The sequence below is a fragment of the Fukomys damarensis genome, unplaced genomic scaffold (assembly GCF_012274545.1).
Source record: "Fukomys damarensis isolate Sample0158 unplaced genomic scaffold, DMR_v1.0_HiC HiC_scaffold_23, whole genome shotgun sequence".
NCBI classification, from domain to species: Eukaryota; Metazoa; Chordata; class Mammalia; order Rodentia; family Bathyergidae; genus Fukomys; species Fukomys damarensis.
Window position 1 is genome coordinate 11,211,707 of NW_022900935.1, and position 23,868 is coordinate 11,235,574.

At 43.1% G+C, this 23,868-nt stretch overlaps 1 protein-coding gene across 2 annotated transcripts in view; it reads left to right on the forward strand.

Moving 5' to 3' along the window:
• Positions 1–23,868, forward strand: part of Usp48 (ubiquitin specific peptidase 48) — a 77,310-nt gene that overhangs the window by 5,289 nt on the left and 48,153 nt on the right. For both annotated transcript variants that reach the window (XM_010626014.1, XM_010626015.1), the window contains exons 2-7: positions 13,106–13,226; positions 14,656–14,812; positions 18,000–18,127; positions 18,427–18,551; positions 19,594–19,702; positions 22,947–23,080. In XM_010626014.1, coding sequence (XP_010624316.1) covers positions 13,106–13,226; positions 14,656–14,812; positions 18,000–18,127; positions 18,427–18,551; positions 19,594–19,702; positions 22,947–23,080 — 774 coding nt within the window. The remainder of the gene's footprint in view (positions 1–13,105; positions 13,227–14,655; positions 14,813–17,999; positions 18,128–18,426; positions 18,552–19,593; positions 19,703–22,946; positions 23,081–23,868) is intronic.

The window sequence follows — 23,868 nt, forward strand, 5'->3', positions numbered from 1 at the left end:
AAAGCCCTAGCATGGTTCAGGAGCTCAAGGAGCCCTCGCTCATACCATTTTTTGTGAAGCACAACAGTCTCTAGCCAGCCAGCCGAGAGATGAGCCGCAGGACATCCATGGTTGCCTCCTGCTGACCTTTTGGGTGTGACTGCTGCTGCCATGGGCTCAAACGAACCCCAGCTTGAGGCCAACCACCTGCAATGGGATGGTTCATGGGTTCATGGGTCCCTTCAGATTACAACTGGTGGGGAAATGAGCAGAGCCTCGACATGCAGTCCACCCACCTCGCCAGAGATAGCAAATAGCACACCAAGATCCAGGAGAGAGTCTTGGAGTGAGCCTGAATTCCCCCTCTTTTGACTCGCATAGATCACTGAGAACCTGTGAAGAGTACTGTGAGACCTCACTTCTACGGTTTTTGGTATAGGGGATCAAACTAGCAAACTAGGGGCCTTGCTGCTTGCAAGGCAGGCAGCAGAACCACTGAGCCAAATCCCTGGCTCCCTATACATAACATTAATAGTGCTCCCTCCCTAAATCTCCCTCCAGTGAGATTTCTGCTGCAGGTTCAAGACCAGGTGCCGCCTTCACACTTATTTGCCCGAAGTTATCCTCTCACCTGTCTTCCTTAGCATCTGTTATGAGTTAACTTTGATGCCTTTTTTAGAGCTGGGGTCTCATGTAGTCCAGGCTGGTCTGAAACTCATGGCAATACTCGTGCTTCATTCTCCCAAGTGCTTAGGTCATGGGCATGTGCCATCACCCCCAGCCCTTGTAACCGTAATCCCAGCACTTGGGAGGCTGAGGCAGGAGGATCCCTGTGAGTTCCAGACCAGCCTGGGCTACATAGTGAGTTCCAGGTCAGTCTCATCTACGTAGTGAGACCCTGTCTCAAAACAACAACAACAAAAAAGTTTTTGTTGTGTGTTACGGGAGATCGAACTCAGGACCTTGCACTTTCAAGGCAGGTTTGACCCCACTGAGCTAAATCACTGGGCCTTTAAAAATTTTAATTCATGTTTAATCCCTGTACTCAGGAGGTTGAGGTGGGAGCATTATGAGTTTGAGACTAGCCTGCAAGTTCAAGGCCAGTGTGGACTATAAAGTGAGACCTCATGTCCCAAAACATCAAATCATGTCTTGTTTTGAATAATTCTGGTATATTACATTGTGCTATAACTGGAAGTTTATGTATAGCCAACAGTGAACCAACTGAAGGCTATCCAGCCAATTTTTGGGGGGGTGGGGTACCAGGGATCAAACTCTGGACCTTGTGCTTGTGAGGTAGGCAGAGGAACCACTGAGCTAAATCCCTGGCCCTATACTGCCAAATTTTTATATAAAAATACTATTTGTGAAGTGCATAGACTTGGCGTGGTGGCACATATCTGTAATCCCAGCACTCAGCCGGCCGAGACAGTAGGATCAATCACCTGGAGTTTGAGGCCAGTCTGGGCTACATAGTGAGTTCAAGGCCAACCTAGAATACATGACAAGAAACATTGTTAGCAGGGTGTTGCGGTGCACCCCTGTAATCCCAGCACTCCTGGGAGGCTGAGACAGGAGGATCACTGTGAATTTGAGACCAGCCTGGGCTACATAGTGAGTTCCACGTCAGTCTCAAACTAAATAGTGAGAACCTGTCTCAAAAAAAAAAACCAAAAAACAAAACATTGTTCTAGAGGTTTTTTTTCTAAGGCAGTATTCTGACTTTACATAAAAACAGGATCCTCTGTCTCAGAAGAGGGAATGTTAGGATCAGAATCTTGTTTCGGTGGTTTCTTCTGTTCACAAATGAAGTTTGAAATATTTTTTTATTGGTACATTTTAGATATATATAATGACCGCATTCATCATAGGGAATTTGTACCTGTACATGATATATTGTGATTCTTATTTTTTCCATTCCCCTAACCTCCCTTCAACCCCATTTCTTCCTTATTTGAAAAGCTTTGTTTCCATTTTTTCTTATTTCTTCCTTTCCCTTCCTTTCCCCCTGCCCGACCTCCTGAATTTCCCTTCCCATTTGAACATTGCCTTCCCGTTTCCCAGTCTCTATTCAGTTTCTCATGCCAGAGAAATAATGCAATATTTATATACATGTGTCTGGTTTATTTCACCAAAGAGTATGGTTTCAAGCCAGGGATTTAGCTCAGTGGTTCTGCCGCCTGCCTGGCAAGCGCCAGGTCCCAAGTTCAATCCCTGGTACAATAAATAGATAATAAATAAAGGTCTCAAGGTGCATCCATTTAGTTATAAATATCTCAAGTTTATCTTGTTTTAAATAAAGTTTATCCTTGTGGGTCAGTAGTGCCCTTGTTTAAAAACACTATCCATTTGTCAGTTGGTGGGCACTTGGGCAGTTTCCAAGATTTGGCTATAACACTGCCAATATAGACACTGGTCTGCATGTACCACTGTGGTATGCAGTTTAAGGGGATTAATAGGTGGATCAAATGAAATCACTACGAACTGTCTTTCAATTGAATCTTGCTCTTCTACCTCGAAAGGTTTTTCTGAGGCCAGAATTACAACCTCTTCATTTTCATGTAGAAAACTAAATCGCATTGGGTCTGTAGGAGAAATTATTCTTCATTTGCAGCCATTCTTTCCCACTTTTTTTTTTTTTTTTGGTACCAGGGATCCAATTTACAACTCCAGGACCTTCTGCTTGCAAGACAGGCACAGTGCCACTGAGCTAAATCCCTGGCTCCACTTGTTTTCTTTCTTTTTTTTTTTTTTGTTTTTTTGAAACAGGGTCTCACTATGTAGTTGAGACTGACCTGCTGGAACTCACTGTGTAGACCAGGCTGGTCTTGAACTCACAGCGATCCTCCTGCCTCAGCCTCCTGAGTGCTGGGATTATAGGCGTGCACCCCATACCCGGCTTCCACTTGTTTTCTTGTCTGTCTGAAGAGTTCTCATGCTGAGCTTCTTTATTGTATGGTGTTTCTATGAGCATCTTCATACATTGTGGCAAAGACATAGCTATCCAATTGCAAAATGTGTCTCTGGTGTATTCACATTTTTTTTTTTTTTCTGGTAACCAGGGACCAAACTCAGGACCTTGTGCTTGTGAGGCAGGTATGGTGCTGCTGAGCTAAATTCTCAGCCCTTGTATTTACATTTTGAGAGCAAGTCTGAATCAATAATTCCTGATAATTCCTCTAAACAAACTGCTCCTAAAATGCCTTCCCAATACTTTCACTGTTACTGTGGTAGAGCCATCAGGGATGAGGCCGTGTGCTCTCCAGAAATGATACAGGACCTCAAAAGGATACAGGGCAAATACAAAATACCTCCCAGCCTGCTAGATGTCCGAGTTTTGTTCCCCCAAATTGAATGAATTATAAGGAACAGTGGAGGTTAGGTTAGGAAATAGAGATGAAAGATACAGCTTCTTAGAGGCAAGAGGGGTCCAGAAATGGTTGGCCAAGGACCATTTCCCAGGAGGTTTTATAGAGCACAATCACGTGGATACAACATAGATTACAGCTGTGGTCAACCAGTAAGATTATAAATATAGTCGCTTAGGTAACATTGATCCAGTGGGGAAGCAAGTCCTGCCTCAAGAGTACCTGGAAGGAACTCAGGAAGGGATGAGTCCCGGGGTTTTTGGTCACCCACCTAGGTGACTGATGTTTATCTAGACTTCATTAGGCCCCAGGCATAGCTCTAATCTTAGGCCTGGTCATTTCCTTTTTATCTTGAGGCCTTGCCTCCAGCTGCAGTTGTGATGTGTTTTTACTGGAGGGCCTGGCCTGTCTGCCTGGAATATTTCTGCCTAGTGTAGCTGTCTAATACTGAAATGCCTTCTCAGTACTTTCCATTGTTACCGTGGTGGAGCTATCAGGGTGTAGAACTGATGCTCCCGAGCTCCCAAGGCACCAGTGTGGGGCCTCTCTCCCGCTGGTGGCATCAGGAACTCAAGACATCTCTCTGAGGCCTTGCTTAGCTTTATTTAGTCCTTTGTTAATTCCGCTGCTTAGGAATCTCTCTGACCTAAAATTGCAGCAAAGGTCTGCTTAGCATGTCATGCTAAATTTGTAATTTATTTCTTAACAGCCACTTGGTGTTTTGATATGGTGTAGACATAGAGCAAAATTCCATTTGGGGTTGGCTGAATTCATCATACTGTTACTTTGCTTCTGTGTGATTCCATCTTACTTGGGCATGTGCCTAGGAGAATTATTGACAGAATCCTTAGGATCATTTTAGAGACAGTATCTCTTATGTTTTCCTAAGAGGGATGTTGTATTGTGATTCCTGTGCTTATGTATTTTTGGGCCTCGTATCATTTCTGATACACAGCTCCTAAAACTCTTGGAACCTTGAAAGCGTAAGTGCCCTTTTTTGTGTGTGCTAAGGAGATGGCTAGGGCTCCCAGACAGCCTCCAATGGGTGTTGGTTGGCAGGCAGGCAAACCCATTGAGCTATTAGAAGGTTGGAATTTAGCTTCAGCCCCTGGGAGGGTGGTGGTGGGTGGGACAGGGGTGTGGAGGAGGGGCTGAAAGTTGACTAATTACCAAAGGCCAGTGATCTAATCAGTCCTGCCTGTTTAATGAAGTCTCCTTGAAAACCCAAAAGAATGGGATTTGGAGAGCTCCAGGGTTGCCGAAAGGAACCTGTATCTCTGAGGAACCTGTATCTCTGAGGGCGAGGGCGATAATAAGTTGTTGCGCTTTCAAGGCTTGCAGACATTGCCATGCTGTCTTTGTGATAACTCTCTTAGCAAAAGCCAGTAAACACAAGTAAAGGGTTGCTCTGCTGTCTCTGAGGCAGTGCAACAAATTTCGAAACTAGAGGAGAGCAGGCGATGGATCCTTTGAGTGGCTGATCAGGCCAGAGCACCAGATGCAGTTGGCATCTGAAGTGGGTGGGGTCAGTGGGTGCTGCCTTCACTGGTGGAACTGGACACTAACTAGGTATGTGCTGTCAGAATTGCACTGAATGTGTAGGGCACTTTAGCTGTTGTCAGAATTGGTCAGGGTGGGTGGGAATACCCGTGCCTCTGGTATCAGGCATGTGTTTCTGTGTGAGCACGTAGGAACAATTTCCTCAGATGCTGTGTCTCACCCTTCTCCTAGGCAGTGAGTGGACAGCAGCTCATTTGGCTCTGGTTCAACATTGAGTGTTAATAATGTTGGATGACTTGCTGATAAGTGAAGGACATCTTGTAGGGCTGTTTTTTTTGTTGTTTTGGTACCCAGGATCGAACTTGGGGACCTTGCACTTGTGAGGCAGGCAGCCACATAGCCCCACCACTGAGATAAGTCCCCAGCCCTAGGGTGTTTATTTTTTAAATTTATGTATTTATGGTTTTTTGAGACAGGGTCTCACTATGTAGTTAAGACTGACCTGGAACTCACTATGTAGCCCAAGCTGGTCTCAACTCAGAGATCCTCCTGCCTCATCCTCCCAAGTGCCAAGTGAGCCCTAGGGTGTTTATTTTTTAAATTTATGTATTTATGGTTTTTTGAGACAGGGTCTCACTATGTAGTTAAGACTGACCTGGAACTCACTATGTAGCCCAAGCTGGTCTCAACTCAGAGATCCTCCTGCCTCATCCTCCCAAGTGCTGGGATTACAGGTGTGTGCCACCACACCCAGCTCTAGGGCTGTTTTAAATGCATTTCTCTGGAGTTTTTAACCTAACATTTTTTCTCTATGTACAGGGGTTGAAGCCAGGGTTTCCTGTATGCTCATAAAGGGCTCTACAACCGAGCTGTATCCTCAGCCCATTTGTTTTTCATTTTATTTATTCAGTACTGGGGATTGAATTCAGCACCCTGTGCTTGTGAGGCAGGCATGGCACCACTGAGCTACATCCTCAGCCTTGCCCATTGGTTCATTCATTTATTTATTTGGCACTGGGGATCGAACTCAGATCCTTGCACTTGTAGGTGGCGGAACCACTGAGCTAAATCCCTAGCCCTCTTTTATTTATTTTTGACACAGTGTTTCTTCCACTAAGTTGTCCAGACTATCCTTGAACTTAACGGTACTCCCGTCTCAACTCTAGTAGATGGGATTCACAGGTGTATGCCCAATTCCCTTGTTTTTCTTCATTGGACATGGAAGAAGGTTTGGGGGAGGAAAGGAAAAGTTGTTTTTCAAAAATTAAGAGGCCTGTCAAGGACAAAGTAAATTCATTGTCTGCCTTTGGCTTGTTAAGTTAGTAATAAAGCTTCACTGTTAATTAAGCCTATTGGTTAATATAGGAGGCAGAAATTTGAAACTAGCATAACCATAAAGGGAATAGCTCTAAAATAATTTGGGGGAGGATTTTAAAACAAATTTCGAGGGAAGTTTTGGAAAAAATACAGACCTGGTTGGAATAAGGAATCATTTGCTATTCCCAGACTTTAATTCAGCCCTGCTTCTCTGTGTGGCTTTATTTTTTGCAGTAGTATTTATTGGACAGCGAAGTTAAATAGAAATGTTACAGTTGGTCAATAGGGATCAGCCTCTGAGAGAGTAGAGGTAAAACAGTAACTGGCTGGAGACACATCTGCTAGAGACCAGGCCTCAAGATAAAGACCAGGCCTCTATACTTCCTTAAAGGACAAACACCAAGCCTAATGAAGGCTCCGTAGGCATTAGCCACCCCGTGGGTGACCAAAGACTTCTGGACCCATCATTTTCTTAGAAGAAGTCCTTGTTCTTCCATACTTGTTTTGGGTTTTTTTGGGGGAGGGTTGAGACAGGGTCTCACTATGTAGTTGAGACTGACCTGGAACTCACTATGTAGCACAGCCTGGTCTCGAACTCACAGCGATCCTCCTGCCTCAGCCTCCCGAGTGCTGGGATTACAGGCGTGTGCCACCACGTCCGGCCATTACTGTATTTATTTTTATTTTTTTTTGGTACTGGGGATCGAACTGGGGTCCTTGGACTTGCAAGGCAGGCAGCAGAATAATCCATACTTGTTATATGGTTTGTTTCCCAATGTAACCACTATTACTTAAATGATTATGCTTGTAAACATATTGTTTGTTCATAGCTGTAACCCGCATTGTGCCCACATGGGTTTTGCTTTGTAAGTGCCCCCGAGGCGTGGAGTCCCTGTGCTACCCATTCAGGACCCCTCCTGCCTCTCAGGAGCTATCCTGCCAAATATTTTCTCCCGCTCTTGAGTTCCATTGTTCTTAGAATTCATTCTTCCATTTTTAGAGAGCATGAGCTCAGTGTATTATATCTAACAGGTTGGGAGATGCAATATTTTCGTCTTTCATCTCCTATATCTTTTCCTATAGCAGTAGGGGAACAGCCAGGCTTCCCAAGCCAGTTCCCAAGCAGAAACATCTTGTACCACGGAGGGGGGCTCTCCCCTTTCCCTCAGTTCTCATTTGAAATATTAACCTTGTTAGGTTTTATGGTCTTGTTATGAGGTTCAGGCTGGCTTCAGACTAGCGGCACTGGTGGGGATCCTCCTGTCTCAGCCTCCCAAGTGCTGGGCTTACTGGTATGCACCACACTGTCAGCCTTGGCTGCTTGCTATTTCTTGAAACAGTCTTCTTGCTTTATCTGCTGCTTTTGTTGTTTAAGCAGTAAGAACACAAAATTTGCCATTGGAGTATTAGATTGCATTTGTTTTATACTCTGGAAACAAGAACATATATTTTTCCACTTTAAAGAAATAGGTGCATCCATGATTACACATCTTCAATATCTACAACTTGAAGTATAAAATAGACTTGGCCTTGGACACTTAATGGCGAGGTTTTCTGTAGGTCGTTCTGAAGCCTTCTGTCACTGGCCTTCCTCTGCTTAGGTTGAGCTGGAAGTAGATTCTCCACCCCACCAATGAAACATCCAACAAAACCCCAATAATTGAGGGTTAGCTATGATTGATCCTTAGTTTTAAGCCTGTTTTACTGTTTCTCGTCAAATGTGTGACCACAAGGACCCAGAACCATATGTTCTATGGGGATGGTGCTTTCTCAGCATCCTCTCACCTGTACCATTAATGATTGTTTTGTTTATTGGAGACCCATTCAGTAATACTCAGGCAATTGGTGTAGTAAGTCAGATTTTGAGGGGAGGACATCACTTGGGGATTGAAATTAGGGTTTCTCCTCCCTTGAGCTGCCACTTGAACATTTTTTAAAATTTTGAGACAAGGTTTTGCTAAGTCACTAAGTTACCTGGGCTAGGCTCAATTTCTCAATCCTCTGGCCTCATTTTCCCAGGTGCTGGAATTACACCATTGTGCCACCATCCAAGAAGACATATTTTAAGAAAAACAGTGCTAGTATTCCAGATAATGTAGATTGCTCCTAAAGGTTCATATTAGCTGTTTTTTTTTAAAATTTTGAGACAAGGTTTTGCTAAGTCACTAAGTTACCTGGGCTAGGCTCAATTTCTCAATCCTCTGGCCTCATTTTCCCAGGTGCTGGAATTACACCATTGTGCCACCATCCAAGAAGACATATTTTAAGAAAAACAGTGCTAGTATTCCAGATAATGTAGATTGCTCCTAAAGGTTCATATTAGCTGTTTTTTTTTTTTTATCAGTTTTGAAAGCCCTGCTGTGACTTTTAGTCCATAGGCTGTATTTGTTTGCCTTTTCTTTAAGACAATATTTCACTATGTAGTCCAGGCTGGCTTTGGAGTTTTGATCCTCCTGCCTCAGCACACACCACCATTCCTGGCTTTATTGCTTGCTCTTTGAAACCAGTTTTAGCCCTGACGAGTGTGCATGATTTTCCAGTGTGTTGGGGGTGGGTAAGGACAGGAGCACTTACTTCCTGCTTCTTGCCTGTGTTATTTTGTTGTCCATAACGGGAGACTGTTCTGAACAGTTCCAGTGGAGCTGTTTTCTGAGAGAATCATGTGTATGTTTGATCAGTAGTTTTCTGCCCAGCTAAGTTTTGTGACAAATTCGGACTACCTTCCGAGGATGCAGGGAACAAATGAGGTGATATCATCACACTTTGGAAAAGGAGATTTGAAAGAATTAACAAAATAAGTGAATACTTATTTTTAGTGTAGTATCGATACTCTTCTGTTTCCCAAAGACCTTGTCATCTGCTGCTAGCTCCTTGTTGTCATGTGCATGTGTTTTGTTTCAGGGGAGGAACCCAGGGCCTTATGTGTGCTGGGCAAATTGGACCACTGAGCAACACCCAGATCCTTTGTCATCTTCATTGGGAAAAAAAAACTACTTCCTGTAGGATATCCTTGCTGTTGTTTCAAGGAAAGATCTTTTCTGCATTCTCTGAATCAAGTTTTATAGCACCTTTTGTTTTTTTTTTTTTGTTTTTTTTTTTTTGAGACAGGGTCTCACTATGTAGTTGAGACTGACCTGGAACTCACTATGTAGCTCAGGCTGGTCTTGAACTCACAGCGATCCTCCTGTCTCAGCCTCCCGAGCGCTGGGATTACAGGCGTGAGCCACCACGCCTGGCGATTATAGCATCTTTTTATAGAAGAGAAAATTTAAGGTGTATGTAACTCTTTTGGGAACCAGATCCAGGGCCTTCACACTTGCTAGACCGGTATCTGTCACTGAGCCCTATCTGCATCCCTTGCTTTTATATGGCCACTTTTTAAGGTGGTGAGCGGGAATGAGGATTGAGCCTAGGCATTCGCTCCACCACTGAGTCACATCCCCAGTCCCATATTTGATTTTTTTTTTTTAAACACAGTCTCACTATGTAGCACAGGTTTGCCTTCAAACTCAGATTTTCCTGCCTCACCTTCTCAAGGGCTGGGATTTCAGGCATGCAGTACCATGCCTGGTCCATATTTTATGTTATTTGTTTATTTATTTTCATGTTTTTGTTTTGTTTTGTGTGGGTTTTTTTTTGTTTGTTTGGTAGTACCTGGGATCAAACTCAGGGCCTTGCACTTTGGAGGCAGGCACAGTGCTACTGAGCTAAATCCTCCACCCCTTTTCATATATAATTTTAAAGCCAGGAAAACAGTACCCTTACACAGAACATTCAGAGCAGTTACTTTGGGAATGTGCTGTCCATTCCTCTCATAACTCTGGACAGTGTAAAGAGTGATGGTGACACCGGGCCTGGTGGTGGCTCGCTGCGGAGAGGGGTGCCCAAGGGAGGAAGATGGCAAGTTTGAGGCCAGCCGGTACAACTCAGGCTGTCTAAAAAGGACCGAGGCTTTAACTCTACAGCTCAGTGCGCACTGGGTACCACACCCCGCTACAGCAAAAGTGATGGGGGAGCCCGATCTTAGAAATGGTTATTTACAGTGGATCCTTCCGTCTACCCAGTCAGGTCTGTTACCCCCATTTGTAAGCAAAAGCTGGCAATATGAAATTATTTTGTGCCTTTTTTTTTTGAGACTGTCACTGCGCTTCAGACTGGCTTAGTGTTCACTGTGTAGCCCAGGCTGGCCTCAAACTTCCTCCTGCCTTAGCCTTCTGAGTGGTGGGATTACAGGCACGCACTGCATTGTCCCACCCAACAGTATTCCTTGAAGCCCAAACATAAAAATCAGAAGCCAGGCCCGATGGCCCATGCCTGTAATTCAGGACTTGGGAAACTGAGGTTGGAGGATCGCCATGAGTTTAAGGCCAGCCTGGGCCACATAGCAAGATCCTGTCTTGGGCTGGATTCATGTCTTCATATTATATTCCCTTTTAATCTGGAATGGTTGCTCAATCTTTATCACATTGATGTTTTTAAGAAGTACGATACTTACTTTGCACGGTGTTTCTCCAATTCCATCTGTCTGCTCTTTCCTTTCCTCATGATTACATTTGGGCCACGCACTGTGGGCTGGAACATTGAGGGAGGGAGTGGTGCTGTGTGCTCTGCATTCCCACCAGCAAGTGTGCTGTCCCCTCCGGCCATTACTGCCTGTGTTGACTGATTTATTTCTCTGCTGGAAGTTACTGTGTTCTCCTTTGGTAACTAAGTAACTTGTGCTGAAATACTTTGAGATACTGCAAATATTGTATTTCTTCAGCTTGCTTGCACTAGCATTCACTGATTCGTGTCCAATTTTTGTGTTCTGATGGATGCCAAGTGTTGATTTTTTTTTTCCAAAAATTGTCTTTCTGTGTTAATGGCTTCTATAAGGATGAGGTTTTTCTTTCATATATCTCATGAAGCCAGAGACTCGAACATTCATAGGTTATAATCATATTACTCATTGTAGGTTATAATCCTGCTGATCATTTCGTGGTATTTGTTTTTTACAATAGTAGAGATTGAAGCCAGGGGTTCTGTCTGAGCCACTGCCTTACTTACATCCTTAATTCTTTTTTTTTTCTTTTAAATTGAATTTATTGTACATTCTAGGTAGACAGTACAGTTGCATTCATTACTGGGATCTTGTACCTTTACATGCCAGGTCTTGGTTCTCATTTTTTCCCCTTGTCCCCACCCTCCTTTCACCCCCTCCTCCCCTCCCCACCTTCAAACACTTCAATTCCATTTTTCCATTTTCTCATATTTTTTTCCTTTTCCCTTGTTCCCCTTTCCCTATCCTCACTGTCCCTACACCTTTGGTCCTTTTCTTCCTATTTCACTTTACACATCCTCAATTCTTATTGTGAAATGGGGGGGGGGTCCTGCTGCATTGCCCAGGTTGTCCTCCAACCTGCAGACCTCTGGGATCAGCCTTCATGTAGCTAAGATCACAGACGTGAGCCATGGCAACTGTTCTTTTTTTTTTTTTTTTTTTTTTTGGCCAAATTTGGTCACAGGGGTGTCCCCTTAGCAGTTGTATGCATTTTCTTTTCTTTTTAAAACATGTCTGCATCATTCTTTGAGTATGTCCTTACCTTTGCTACAAAGTGGGGGGTTTTGCTTTTTTTGTTGTTTTTGTTTTGTTTTTGGTACCAGGGATTGAATCAGGACCTTGCACTTGCAAGTGCTACTGAGCTAAATCCCTGGCCCTGGTTTCAGAACTGCTAACTCACCCCTCTGTGAAATACAAAGCCTCCTTGATAATTGTTCCTTTAAAGAGCTTGCTAGTTACTGGCTGTGGAAGTGACTGCCCCATACCACCCCTTGCTCCCCATATTTTGTTCAATTGAAATGTTTTTCACTTTTTTCCTGAGGCAAGGTCTAACTACATATTTAAGCTAAGCTCGAACTCACTGTGTAGCCCAGCTTCCTTAGTGCTGAGATTACAGGTGTACACCACCACACCTGGCTAAAATTTTTCTCTTTGCTGAATTTAGGGTTCCTGCTGTTCTTGGAGATTTGTGTGCTGTGGAAAACATTACCATGGCCCCCCAAATTCAACAATGTGTGTAGGGGTATATCCGGAAGAGTTTCGGATGCCCTTCCTTTTTACCTAATTCATGCTCTGTACTTAGCTAGTTTATAGGCACTCAGGTTTGATTAATATGTCATGGGAATTATTCCACATCATTTAGACCTTCATTGTTCTATCTTACGTAGTCACACAGTACTCCACCGTGTGGTTGCACTGGCTCTTCTGTGAGCATTTTGGTTCTCAGTGTTCTGTGACTAAACAGTTGCAGTGAGAAACTTAATCCATGTGTATTTGCATCACTGAAGGTGTATTTTCAGGCTGAATTTTTTAGAAATCGGATTGCTAGGTCCTTGCATAGCTTTTGTCAGGGGTTGCAAAAAATCTCCATGAAGGTACCAGTTTTTATTTCCACCAGTGGAATTTGCATGCGCATATCTCCACTGCTCCACAAACTGAGTGCATGGGGGGCACTGGCAGTGAGAAAGGGGCTTGCTGTGTAGCCCAGGTTGACTGAAATCATGATCGTACTGCTTCAGCCTCCTTTGTCCTGGTAATTACACTTGTGCACCATCTTGCCCAGTCTGAGTCTTATCATTTCTTGGTTTTGCTCATTTTAGAGAGGAAAACTATATGAGAATGACATCTGTCTAAAGTGCACAGTTCTTTGGTTGCTAGTTATGTTTACAAGGTTGTGTAACTCACCACTCTCAGCTGTATACTTACTGCTCCTGCTGTTATTATACTGGGAGTGCTAGGGATGGAACCCAAGGCTGCGAATGCTCCGTAACTGAGCCACAGTTCCAGCCTCACAGCCATCAATTTTTAAAATTCTATAACCATTAGTAGCCCGCCCTTCTCCTCCTCTCTCACCTCCACTAGGCACTTTAAAACTAAACAGTAACTTTTCCTTTTCTTTCAGACGCAACTGCAAAGGAAATCCAAATTGCTTGGTTGGGATTGGTGAGCATATTTGGTTAGGAGAAATAGATGAAAATAGTTTTCACAACATTGATGATCCCAACTGTGAGAGGAGAAAAAAGGTAAATGATGTGTGGTATTCCTGGTTTTTGAGAATGTGCTGTGTCTGAACAGAAATCACTACTGGTTTCAGGTAAACTGCAGCTGTCAGTAGAATTAAAGGCCAGTACTCGTGGAACATTTTATCACATCGAGTCATTTCTCGCTGGGACGCAGTATCTGACACCTACACCTTAAGAACAGGCTGACTTTAGCTTATTCCTTCAGCCTACTGGCTCCAGGGGAGAAAGGGCATGGTGGAAGGGCCTAGTCGGAAGAAAAGCTGTATCTTGGCTGCCAGGAAGCAGAAGAGAAGAGGAAGGAGAGAGCTATACCGCCTCCCAGTGCATTTATACCTACTAAAATAATCATTAATGGACTACTCTGTTGATGGGTGTATCCCTTCACGGTCCAGTCACCTTCCCCCATCTCTTAAGCACCTGACGCTTTCAGGGGACATTCGAGCTTTAAACCTTAATAACATGCTTTACAACAGCTATGTGCCTCGGTACAGTAAACAGTAGTTTGAGAAAATTCTGGTTCTGTGTATGCCTTAACATTGTATACTTTATTTTTAAATTAAAATATCTGTAAAGGAGGTAGTAATTCAAAGGGATAAGGTACTGTAATAATGTAGCTTCATTTTCTAGGACTTAAATATTTCATAGAAATAATTATAATGATTCAGGATTTCTTTTGGTTTTTGGAGACAGGGTCTCACTGTGTAGTTTAGACTGGCCTCGAACTCACTATGTAGCCCAAGCTGGCCTCAAACTTGAGTTATTCCTCCTGCCTCAGCCTCTCAAGTGCTAGGGGTTAGAGGCGTCCGCCACCATGCTTGACATGGGTTTCTTAAACTTTGGAAAAAGTTGACCCAGTTCACTGCCCCAGTTCCCAGTGTACCAAATCTAATGTCTAGGGCTATAGGGGAACTTTTCTCCTGAATGCTGGCAGTTTTAGGAATAGTGCAAATAAGCCTGTGTATACACGTTCAAAAGTGATCTTTTCTAGAATCTATCTACTGTTCTAATAATTCGATGAAGTAGCTGGAGAAGACAACTTGCTATTGTGGGCACCGATGCTTTCTGAAACCTCCACATCTGTGGGCAACCAACCCCTTTTGGACTTTGGGGAAAATCCTCCCCACTTTGAACCAGGAGAGACTTGTAAGGGGTGCTTATGTATTGCAGACTGTGACAGTCTTACCAATCTTTAATCTGAAGATTTAAAAATAATGCTCCTCAGTTGGGCGTAGTGGTGCACACCTGTAATCCCAGCACTTGGGAGCCTGAGGCAGGAGGATCACTGTGAGTTCAAGAGCAGCCTGAGCTACATAGTGAGTTCCAGATCAGTCTCAACTACATAGTGAGACCCTGTCTCAAAAAAAAAAAATGCTGCTCATAGGTTTTGTGTTTAAAGGGAACTAAATTTTATGATCTTGTATTTCTGTAGAACTCATTTGTGGGCCTGACAAACCTTGGAGCTACTTGTTACGTCAACACATTTCTTCAAGTGTGGTTTCTCAACCTGGAGCTTCGGCAGGCACTGTACTTGTGTCCCAGCACCTGTAGTGACTATGTGATGGGAGATGGTGTCCACGAAGAGAAAGGTTGGTGGGCATGGGCAAGGGAGAACTCTTCTGAGGTTGTTGATAGCTAGAGCCCTTCTGAACCAATCAAAAAGGAGGGAACATGGGCACTCATCTCACTGGCAGGCTGGATACTAGGTTCCTCCTACACACAGGATTAACTGCCCTGCATATATTTGTCATTTTTATACCAAAATGGCTAATATTTTAGATGAAGGAAGCACGTTTGCTTGTTATTAGCATTCTGTGTGTGTGTGTGTGTGTGTGTGTGTGTGTGTGTGGTACTTGGGATCAAACTCAGGACCATGCACTTGGCAAGGCAGGCACGGTGCCACTGAGCTAAATCCCCCACCCTGTTCTTAGCATTCTTTACGGGTATAATTTGTCTATAAAACACTCAGTGACTGTAGGCATTTATTTTGTAGTGATAAAATCAGTAAGACAGGAAAAGTTCAAAAGTCACCCATGAAAGTGCTACTATTCTCACTATGAATCTGAACAGAGACAATTTGTGTTTCCACTAAAACTTAATATGTTTCTTTTTTTGGGAGGGGTTACTAGGGATCAAACTCGCGTCCTTGTGCTTGGGAGGCAGGCACTGGAACCACTGAGCTAAATCTCCAGTTCTATTAAAAACTTTTTCTTTGGGTTTTTTGAGACAGGGTCTCACTAGGTAGTTGAGACTGACTTGGAACTCCCTGTGTAGCTAAGTCTGGTCTCCAACTCACAGCGATCCTGCTGCCTCAGCCTCCCAAGTGCTGGGATTACAGGTGTGTGCCATCACGCCCGGCTCTACTAAAACTTACGTTTTTATTTCATGCACTGTGTGGATTGTTATTTATAAATGACATTGCTTTTGAAATCTGCAAAGAACGTTCCTCTTTGAGTTGGGGATTTCATGGAATGAACCAGATTTTTCTTTTTCAAGATGGGAGGTTTCTAGGCTGGGTGCTGTGGCACAGGCCTGTAATCCCAACACTCAGGAGTCAAAGACAGAAGGATTGCCATGAGTTTGAGGCCAGCATGGGCTGCACAGTGAGTTCAAGTTCAGCGTGAACTATATACTGTGACTCTGTCTAAAAAAGGGTGGTTTCTAAGATGGTGCAGGTCTTGGGGCTCCAAGTTGGGATTTTCTGCATCTTGTTCCACTCTGGAAATTCTACGCTGTAAATTTTCTTGGAGGCAGGCAGGGTCTGGCTTGTGTAGTTTAGACTGAACAGCATAGTGAGACACTTGTCTCAAAATACAGAAAGACTGGGGATGTAGCTCTTGGGTTTCAGCCCCCAGTAGTGTGGGGATGGGGGTTTACTGCTGTTTCCTCAGAGTTTTATTCTTTTTGGTACAGGGGATTGAAATCAGGACCCTCCCTTTGTGAGGCAGGTGGCAGAACCATTGAGCTAAATCCCCAGCTCAGAGTCTTAACTCTTACAGATCTGATTTTCTTTTCTTTTTTTTTTGAGACAGGATCTCACTGTGTAGCAGAGGCTGGCCTCAAACTCATGGCAATCCTCCTGCCTCAGCCTCCTGAGTGCTGGGATTACATGTCATGCCATGCTAGATCAGAATATTTTGACTTCCTTTTTTGGTGGAGGGTATTTTGACAGGCTCTTCCTACATAAGTGAGGCTCACTTTGAACTCACTGTATTGCAGGCTGGTTTTGAACTCATGGTGATCCTCTTTGCTCAGCCTCCCGGGTGCTGGGATTACAGGCAAGAACCACCACACCTTGGCAATATTTTAATTATTATTTGCATAGAGTTACTAGCTCAGCATCCCAAATCTTTTTCTCTTGGTACCAGGGATTGGACTCTGAACTTGCGCCTTCCTCTGATTTAAATCCCTGGCCCTAGCATCCCCAATCTTGAAATCCACAGTGCTCCAAAATCCACAACTCTTGGAGCATGCTTAATATCATGCTGAAATGCGTTTAGATTTTGAAGCATTTTTTAAATTTTGGATTTTCCTATTAAGGATGCTTAGCCTGTGTAGAGTGTTTCAAGCTGTAAAATACGAGTTGGAGTAAACACAAACTTAACTTGAGTACCTTTTAACAGCCTGCAAAAGCCGTTAGATCCTGAGAAGCAAGGTTTTATTTTCCAATTGATAGATTGAGGTACCGAAAGTCACAGTCAGGAAAGAAACACTCAAGTTCATCAGGAGACAGAAATTTGAACCAGAGAAAGGCTCATTGATAATTATTGACATGGAGCTAGAGTGATAGAAGATTGGTTTCTAAGGATTAAAAATAAAATAGCAGACCTCAGACTGGGGATTTAGCTCAGTGGTTCTGGTGCCTGCTTCGCAAGCGCAAGGACCCGAGTTCGATCCCTGGTACCAATCAATAATAAAAACAGCACATCTCAGGAGCGAACTCTGTCACCACCAAGGGAGAACCCCTCCCCCCAGTGGCATAGGCCTGTTATTCCCATAATTTTGGACAGTGCGTGGCAGGGACCTCCAGATAAAGGAGAGGAGATGCCTCACTGAGGGTCCTTGCTGGAAACAGGTGCTTGGCCCGTGAACCCCCTCCAGAGTCCCCCAAGAGGGAGTCCAAAGGTGACCCACTCAGTGGCCATCGGGGAGGATGATCCTCGCTGGAGGCATTGAGGTTGTCAGAGGAGGTGCTGGGGGAGGCTGCTGACCATGGTTCTCTGAAGGAACCTGGGGCCTTGGTAAAAACATACAGAGGAGCCTGGCGTTACCATCAAAGCGGGCACAAGTCAGCCCTCCAGTACCGTGCACTGACAGAGTTGACCAAGTAGTAGCTGGCAGCAGAGAAATGTTTGCAGCACTCATTCTCAGCATGGAGCAGGCAAGGGATGGTAGATAGCTGTGCTGGAGACTACCTGTTACTTGTTTGGTCTGTGGCAAGCCACAGTAATGAATGTACTTACTCAACCACCTTATGCAGAGGCAGTGCGGTCTTTATTACAAAATGTTGTTGAGTATTTGGTGTAAGGGGTTATAATTGTGACAGTGCACATACATATATAGTGTGTACAGCCTCCCACCTGTAGATACTGTATGATGCAGCTCTGCTGGCACCACGTTAGGAAGGATGATTGCTAGCTCTTTCCCACAAAGCCTTAGAACCATGACAGCACAGTACAGTTTGAGTGTACGTACGGGTGTTTATTAATGTTCTTATGTGAACAGGAACTAGGAATTTTACCAACTCTTTAAAAACACACATTTTTCTTTTGATAGATTATGAGCCTCAGACAATTTGTGAACATCTCCAGTACTTGTTTGCTTTGTTGCAAAACAGTAACAGACGATACATTGATCCCTCAGGGTTTGTTAAAGCATTGGGCTTAGACACTGGCCAACAACAGGTAAGAACTTTAAAAAAAAAAGCTTTCAAAGGTCTTTCTTAGCATGTTTGTATAGAGAGGTGAAATAAGATCCCTTTGGAAAAGCGTTTTTCTATTTTGAATGATTTGAGCCTTTATTTACTGTCTAGTCTGTCCTGCATTATTCTCATCTTCATTTCTGAGAATTCATATGTGAACCAACTAAGATTTTTATTTTTTAAAATTACCTGTAGTACTTAATTCAAAAAATGCTACATTGCAAGTACAGATAGTTTCTAGAAAAGAATTACACTTTCTTTCTCATTAATCCAAACTTGTAGGATGCGCAGGAATTTTCAAAGCTGTTTATGTCTCTGTTGGAAGATACTTTGTCTAAACAGAAGAATCCAGATGTTCGGAACATTGTTCAGCAGCAGTTCTGTGGGGAATATGCCTATGTAACTGTGTAAGTCTACCTGGACTTTTTCACGGTACATTTTACTCTAGAATAAGTCACCCATGTTACCCAGTTTTCAGTTACGTTCCACATTGCAGCTTTAGTGGGTTATCAAGTGTTCTGAGATTTATAGTAAGTAACATTTTATATGGAAACAACAACCCAGCTTGGTCATTGCAGCTGCACGCATCCAGATGTTGGAAGCTATGTTTAGTTGAACTCCTGCCATGTACTTTATTGCTGGGTAGTGTGAGTTCAAGGAATATGATTGGAGCCAGCATGAATACTAAACATAGCACCGCTTAAAAAAATTTCCCAGTTATAAAATTCACGGTCCCACCAGTCACTTTTAGAGTTTTCTCCCCCCCACCTCCCACCAGGGATTGAACTCAGGACCTTGCACTTGTGAGGCAGGCGCTGTGTGACTGAGCTACATCCCCAGCCATAGAGTTTTCATTTTAATGTTTTTGTTTTTGTTTTTGAGAAAGGGTCTCACTATGTAGTTGAGACTGACCTGGAACTCACTATGTAGCCCAGGCTGGTCTCAAACCCGCAGCGACCCTCCTGCCTCAGCCTCCTGAGTACTGGGATTACAGGTGTGCGACACTATGCCTGGCTTCATTTTAATGTTGTGTGAATCTTTCTTATGAAAGAGGACCAACTAAGGTTTTTTTTTTTTTCCTGGGGGGCGGTAATGGGGGGCCCTTATGCTGAGCCAAACTCAGTGATCCTCCTGCCTCAGCCTCTAGAGTGCTGGGATTAGAGGCATGTGCCACCATGCCCAGCTAGGTCTTTATTTTTCTAATTTACTATTTCTTTTTTTAGACAAGGTCTCCCTGGGTAGTTTAGGCTGGTCTAAAACGTAACTGTAGCCTGGGCTGGCCTTGAATTTGACAGTGAATCCAAATTTCTGCGCTCCTGAGTGCGGGGATTATAGGTATATGCCAACTAAAATTTTATATGCTTTTCCATTTTTGTGGGATGTAGTATAATAGAATGTGATGCTTTTTTCATTGTGATCTTAATTTATGTTATCACTCTTTTATTATAGTTGCAATCAGTGTGGCAGGGAGTCCAAGCTGTTATCAAAGTTCTATGAACTGGAGTTAAATATCCAAGGCCACAAACAGTTAACAGATTGTATTTCAGAATTTTTAAAGGTATTTACATTATACTATATGTATTATTTCTGTTCACTGATAATTAACTGCTATTCTCAATGGTATTTATATGTAATTATAATTCCACCATTTCAGCATTTTTGATAAGAATCGTATCTACAGTGATTTTTTTATTAATTGAGTTTATGGGTACATTTTAGGTATACAGTACAGTTGCATTCATTTTTGGGATCTTGTACCTTTACATGACAGGTCTTGGTTCTCATTTTTTCCCCTTGTCCCTGCCCTCCCTTCACCCCCTCCTCCCCTCCCCATTCACAAACACTTTATTTCCAGTTTTTCATTTTCTCCTATTTTTTCTTTTCCCTTATTACCTTTCCCCTACCCTTCCCACCTGCCCTACACCTTTAGTCCTTTTCTTCGTATTTCACATTGTCAGTTACCTCATTAGGATCTTATGTACTATTATAGTTTTTCACACCAGAGAAACTACTTGGTATTCACACATGTGTGACTTATTTATTTCACTTAGGAGTATATCCTCAATATGTATCCATTTTCCTATGAATGAATCTAGTTTCTTGTTCTTTATGGCTGAGTAGTATTCCATTTTATAGAAAAACCACATCTTTATGCAATTTCCGACTGATGGGCAAATGGGCTGTTTCCAAGTTTTAGCTATTACAAACTGTGCTGCTATAAACATAGGTACACATATATATCACTGTGGTGTGATTCTTTTAAATTATTTTGGAAAGATACCCAGCAGAGGGATGCCTGGGTCAAATGGAACCTCTAGTCCCAGCTCTTTGAGGTATCTCCATATTGATTTCCATAGTGGTTGCACCAGTCTGCTATAGTGATTTAAAAGAAAATTATCGAGGCAGGTTGCATCTTTTCAGTTGTAAGGTAGCTTATATTGAAAATTATGTGTGTGTGTGATTAGGAGAGCAGTGGAGTATTTAAGGGAATCCAAGGTCTGCTACCATAAAACTAATTCATCTTTTCATGTTATGAGAACTGCAGTGTGTTTTGTTTTGTTTTGTTTTTGTTTTTGAGACAGGGTCTCACTATGTAGTCTGACCTGGAACTCACTGTGTAGCCCAGGCTGGTATTAAACTCACAGCGATCCTCCTGCCCCAGCCTCCTGAATGCTGGGATTACAGGTGTGGGCCACCACTCCTGGCTGAGAACTCCAATGTTTTAAATGCAATTTTTTCTGTTAATGTGTTCATTTTAACCCCTTCCTCTTTGTATTTCTAGTTTCTGCATGTTTAGCTTTATGCAGAGATTAGAGGTGTTTCTCTATTCTGAGTGCTAAAAGGAAACCTTCATTATCCAGTTTGAAGAGACCCGTAGCTCGCTTAACAACCAGCTTCCTGCCTTAACTTTTTGTGTTTGTCCTACTCCTAGCTATCCATTAACATGGTTGTAGTCATCTGTTGAATGGATTCATCTGCACACTGAGTGCTTACTTTGTATCAAGCAGTATTTGACAAAAAGATAAAATAAGCCTTTATGGAACTTACAGTGCAGTTTTACGAGTACAGGGGAAGGTCATGGGAAATATGTATAAAATGCATAGTGTGTCAAAAATAAGTGCTATGAGGAATAAGCACAGTACAGGGAGTACGATATGGAGGGGGGTTGCCGTAAGAAATTAAATGATTTAATGCAAAAGAGTGAGCCACATGACAGTCAAGCGAGTGTTGTGTGCAGGTGGAATACTGAATACAGAGCCTGAGATGAGGCTGTGCCTGTAGTTAGAGAACAGCAGGGCTGAGTGTGGCTGATAGTATGTGGATAGCAAGGGAGAACGCGAAGACGTGTGAGAATTTAAGGTAGCTAAGGGCCGTAGCACACAGACCTAGATATGTGACAGGTTGACTTTCACTGAAAGTGGGGTTGAGGTACTAAAAGGACTGTAAACAGAGCAGCTGTACAGTTTGCTTTAACAAGACAGTTGTGTGTGCCGTCTTCAAGACTGGTCGAAAAGGAAGGACTGAAGGCAGACAGAATGCGTGGTAGCCTGGACTGAGGGTTAGCTGAAGACTTAGAAAACAGTGTTTGGCTCCTAGATAACATTTTCAGAGTAAAGGTAAAATGTGTGTGCCAAGTAAGAGAAAGAGGAAGTCAAGGATTACTAAATTCTGTGGCCTAACATTGTAGAAGAATGGAGTTGCCATCAGGTTTGGGAAGGAATCACAAAGTTCAGGCTAGGGATGGGTAGCTCAGCAGCAGAGCAGCTGCCTATCGTGTGGGAGGCCTGTGGTTACACCCCCAGCACCGCAGTGAAAGACGGAAGTTTGTGTTTGAGAACCATCTGCTTGAGAGGTGAAGTTCAAGGGGGAGAAGGGGGAGAGAGAGCTTTAGCGTTCGTTCCCGAGGCAATGGAGAAGGACAAGGGCCGAGCACTGGGCCCTGTGCAAGTCCTAGGGAGATAAGGAACAGCAAAGGGAGCGGTAGAGGAACGGCCAGTGAGTTAGGAGGAGAGACCGACCAGTGTGATGCCTTGGAAGTGCCAGTGGGGAAAGTGACAGCACGAGTCCTGTGTAACTTAGAATAGCGGCTACAATTTATTGGTACATTTTAGATGCACATGAAGATAACTCATCGTAGGGAATTTGCACCTGTACATGAATATCTTGCCTCTTCCTTTCCATTCTCCCTCCCCTCAGCCTCCCTTTCCTATGTACGAGTCTATTTTAGAAAGGGAAATTTGGAAAGAAATCATTGTCAGCTATTCCATTGGCTCTCTGCTCTCACAGCTCATGAATGTGGTTCACTAATTTTAACCAAAATACGCATCTTTTCTTTATTTTAAGATTAGTGAGATTTCTTTTTTTGAAACCTGCTTAACATTTCTGAAAGCATACATTTTGGAAATAGGCACTTTGATTTTAAGTGTTGTATACAGTGTCACCATTGAGGGGAGCTATTTCTTAAATGAAATTAAGCTTTACATCACAGGTTTTTTGAGACAGGGTCTCACTATGGAGTTGAGATTGTCCTGGAACTCACTGTGTAGCCCAGGCTGGTCTCCAACTCATAGTGATCCTCCTGCCTCAGCCTCCCCCATGCTGGGATTACAGGCGTGCGCCATCACGCCTAGCTATCATAGGTTTTATTGCTTATTCTGTTTTCCATCTTTTGCTTTTTATTTTTTTGCTATTGGGGATGGAACTCAGGACCTTGTGCTTGCTTGTGAGGCACGGTGCCACTGAGCTAAATTCCCAGCCCATCTTTTTGTTTTTTAAAAATAATGTGTCTTATTCCTGCTCAGGAAGAAAAGCTAGAAGGAGACAATCGATACTTTTGTGAAAATTGTCAAAGCAAACAGAACGCTACAAGGAAGATTCGTCTTCTGAGCCTCCCTTGCACCCTGAACTTGCAGCTGATGCGCTTTGTCTTTGACAGGTAAATCTGTGCATGTGGTAGGCTTATTGTCTGTGTGGACTAAAATGTATGCATTTGCCACACTTGATAAGATGACTAGAATACAGAGCTCTAAATTTGAGAAAGGAGCCGGGCGTGGTGGCGCACATCTGTAATCCCAGCACTTGGGAAGCTGAGGCAGGAGGATCGCTGTGAGTTCGAGACCAGCCTGGGCTACATAGTGAGTTCCAGGTCAGTCACAACTACGTAGTGAGACCCTGTCTCAAAAAACCAAAACCAAAAACAAAATAAATAAGTTTGAGAAAGGGATTTGTAGAGCCTGTGATTTTGAACTGAGTATTTTGTGTGTGTGTTTTTTTTTAATCGTAGAAATCCAAAGCCAGAAAAGTAGGGAATTAACCTGAGAAATGAATAAAAACTACCTTGACATTCTGTATCATCGTATGTTTGAAGTAGAGTGACTTTGTACTCATTTCACTATTTGCATCATCATAGGAGTAGATGTTTTTTTGGTGCAGTGCTGGGAAATAAACCTATGGCATTGTGCATGTTGGGCCAGCCCGCTGCTGCTGAGCTACCATGTCTTTCATTTTGTAATTAAAAGCAAGGCGGTTTTGTATTGGGTATGTGTTCTGTGCTTCTGGAACTTTTTTGGAAAACTTTTTTTTTTGTAAAATTTTATTTTATTCAGATCTTTTAACCTATTTACTGTTACCAGTCATCAGCCAGTTGTGTCCACTGCTAAGCATGCAGGTTTTTCAGTCAGGTCAGCTTGTGTTGTTTTTTTTTTTTTTTTTTTTTTTTTTGGG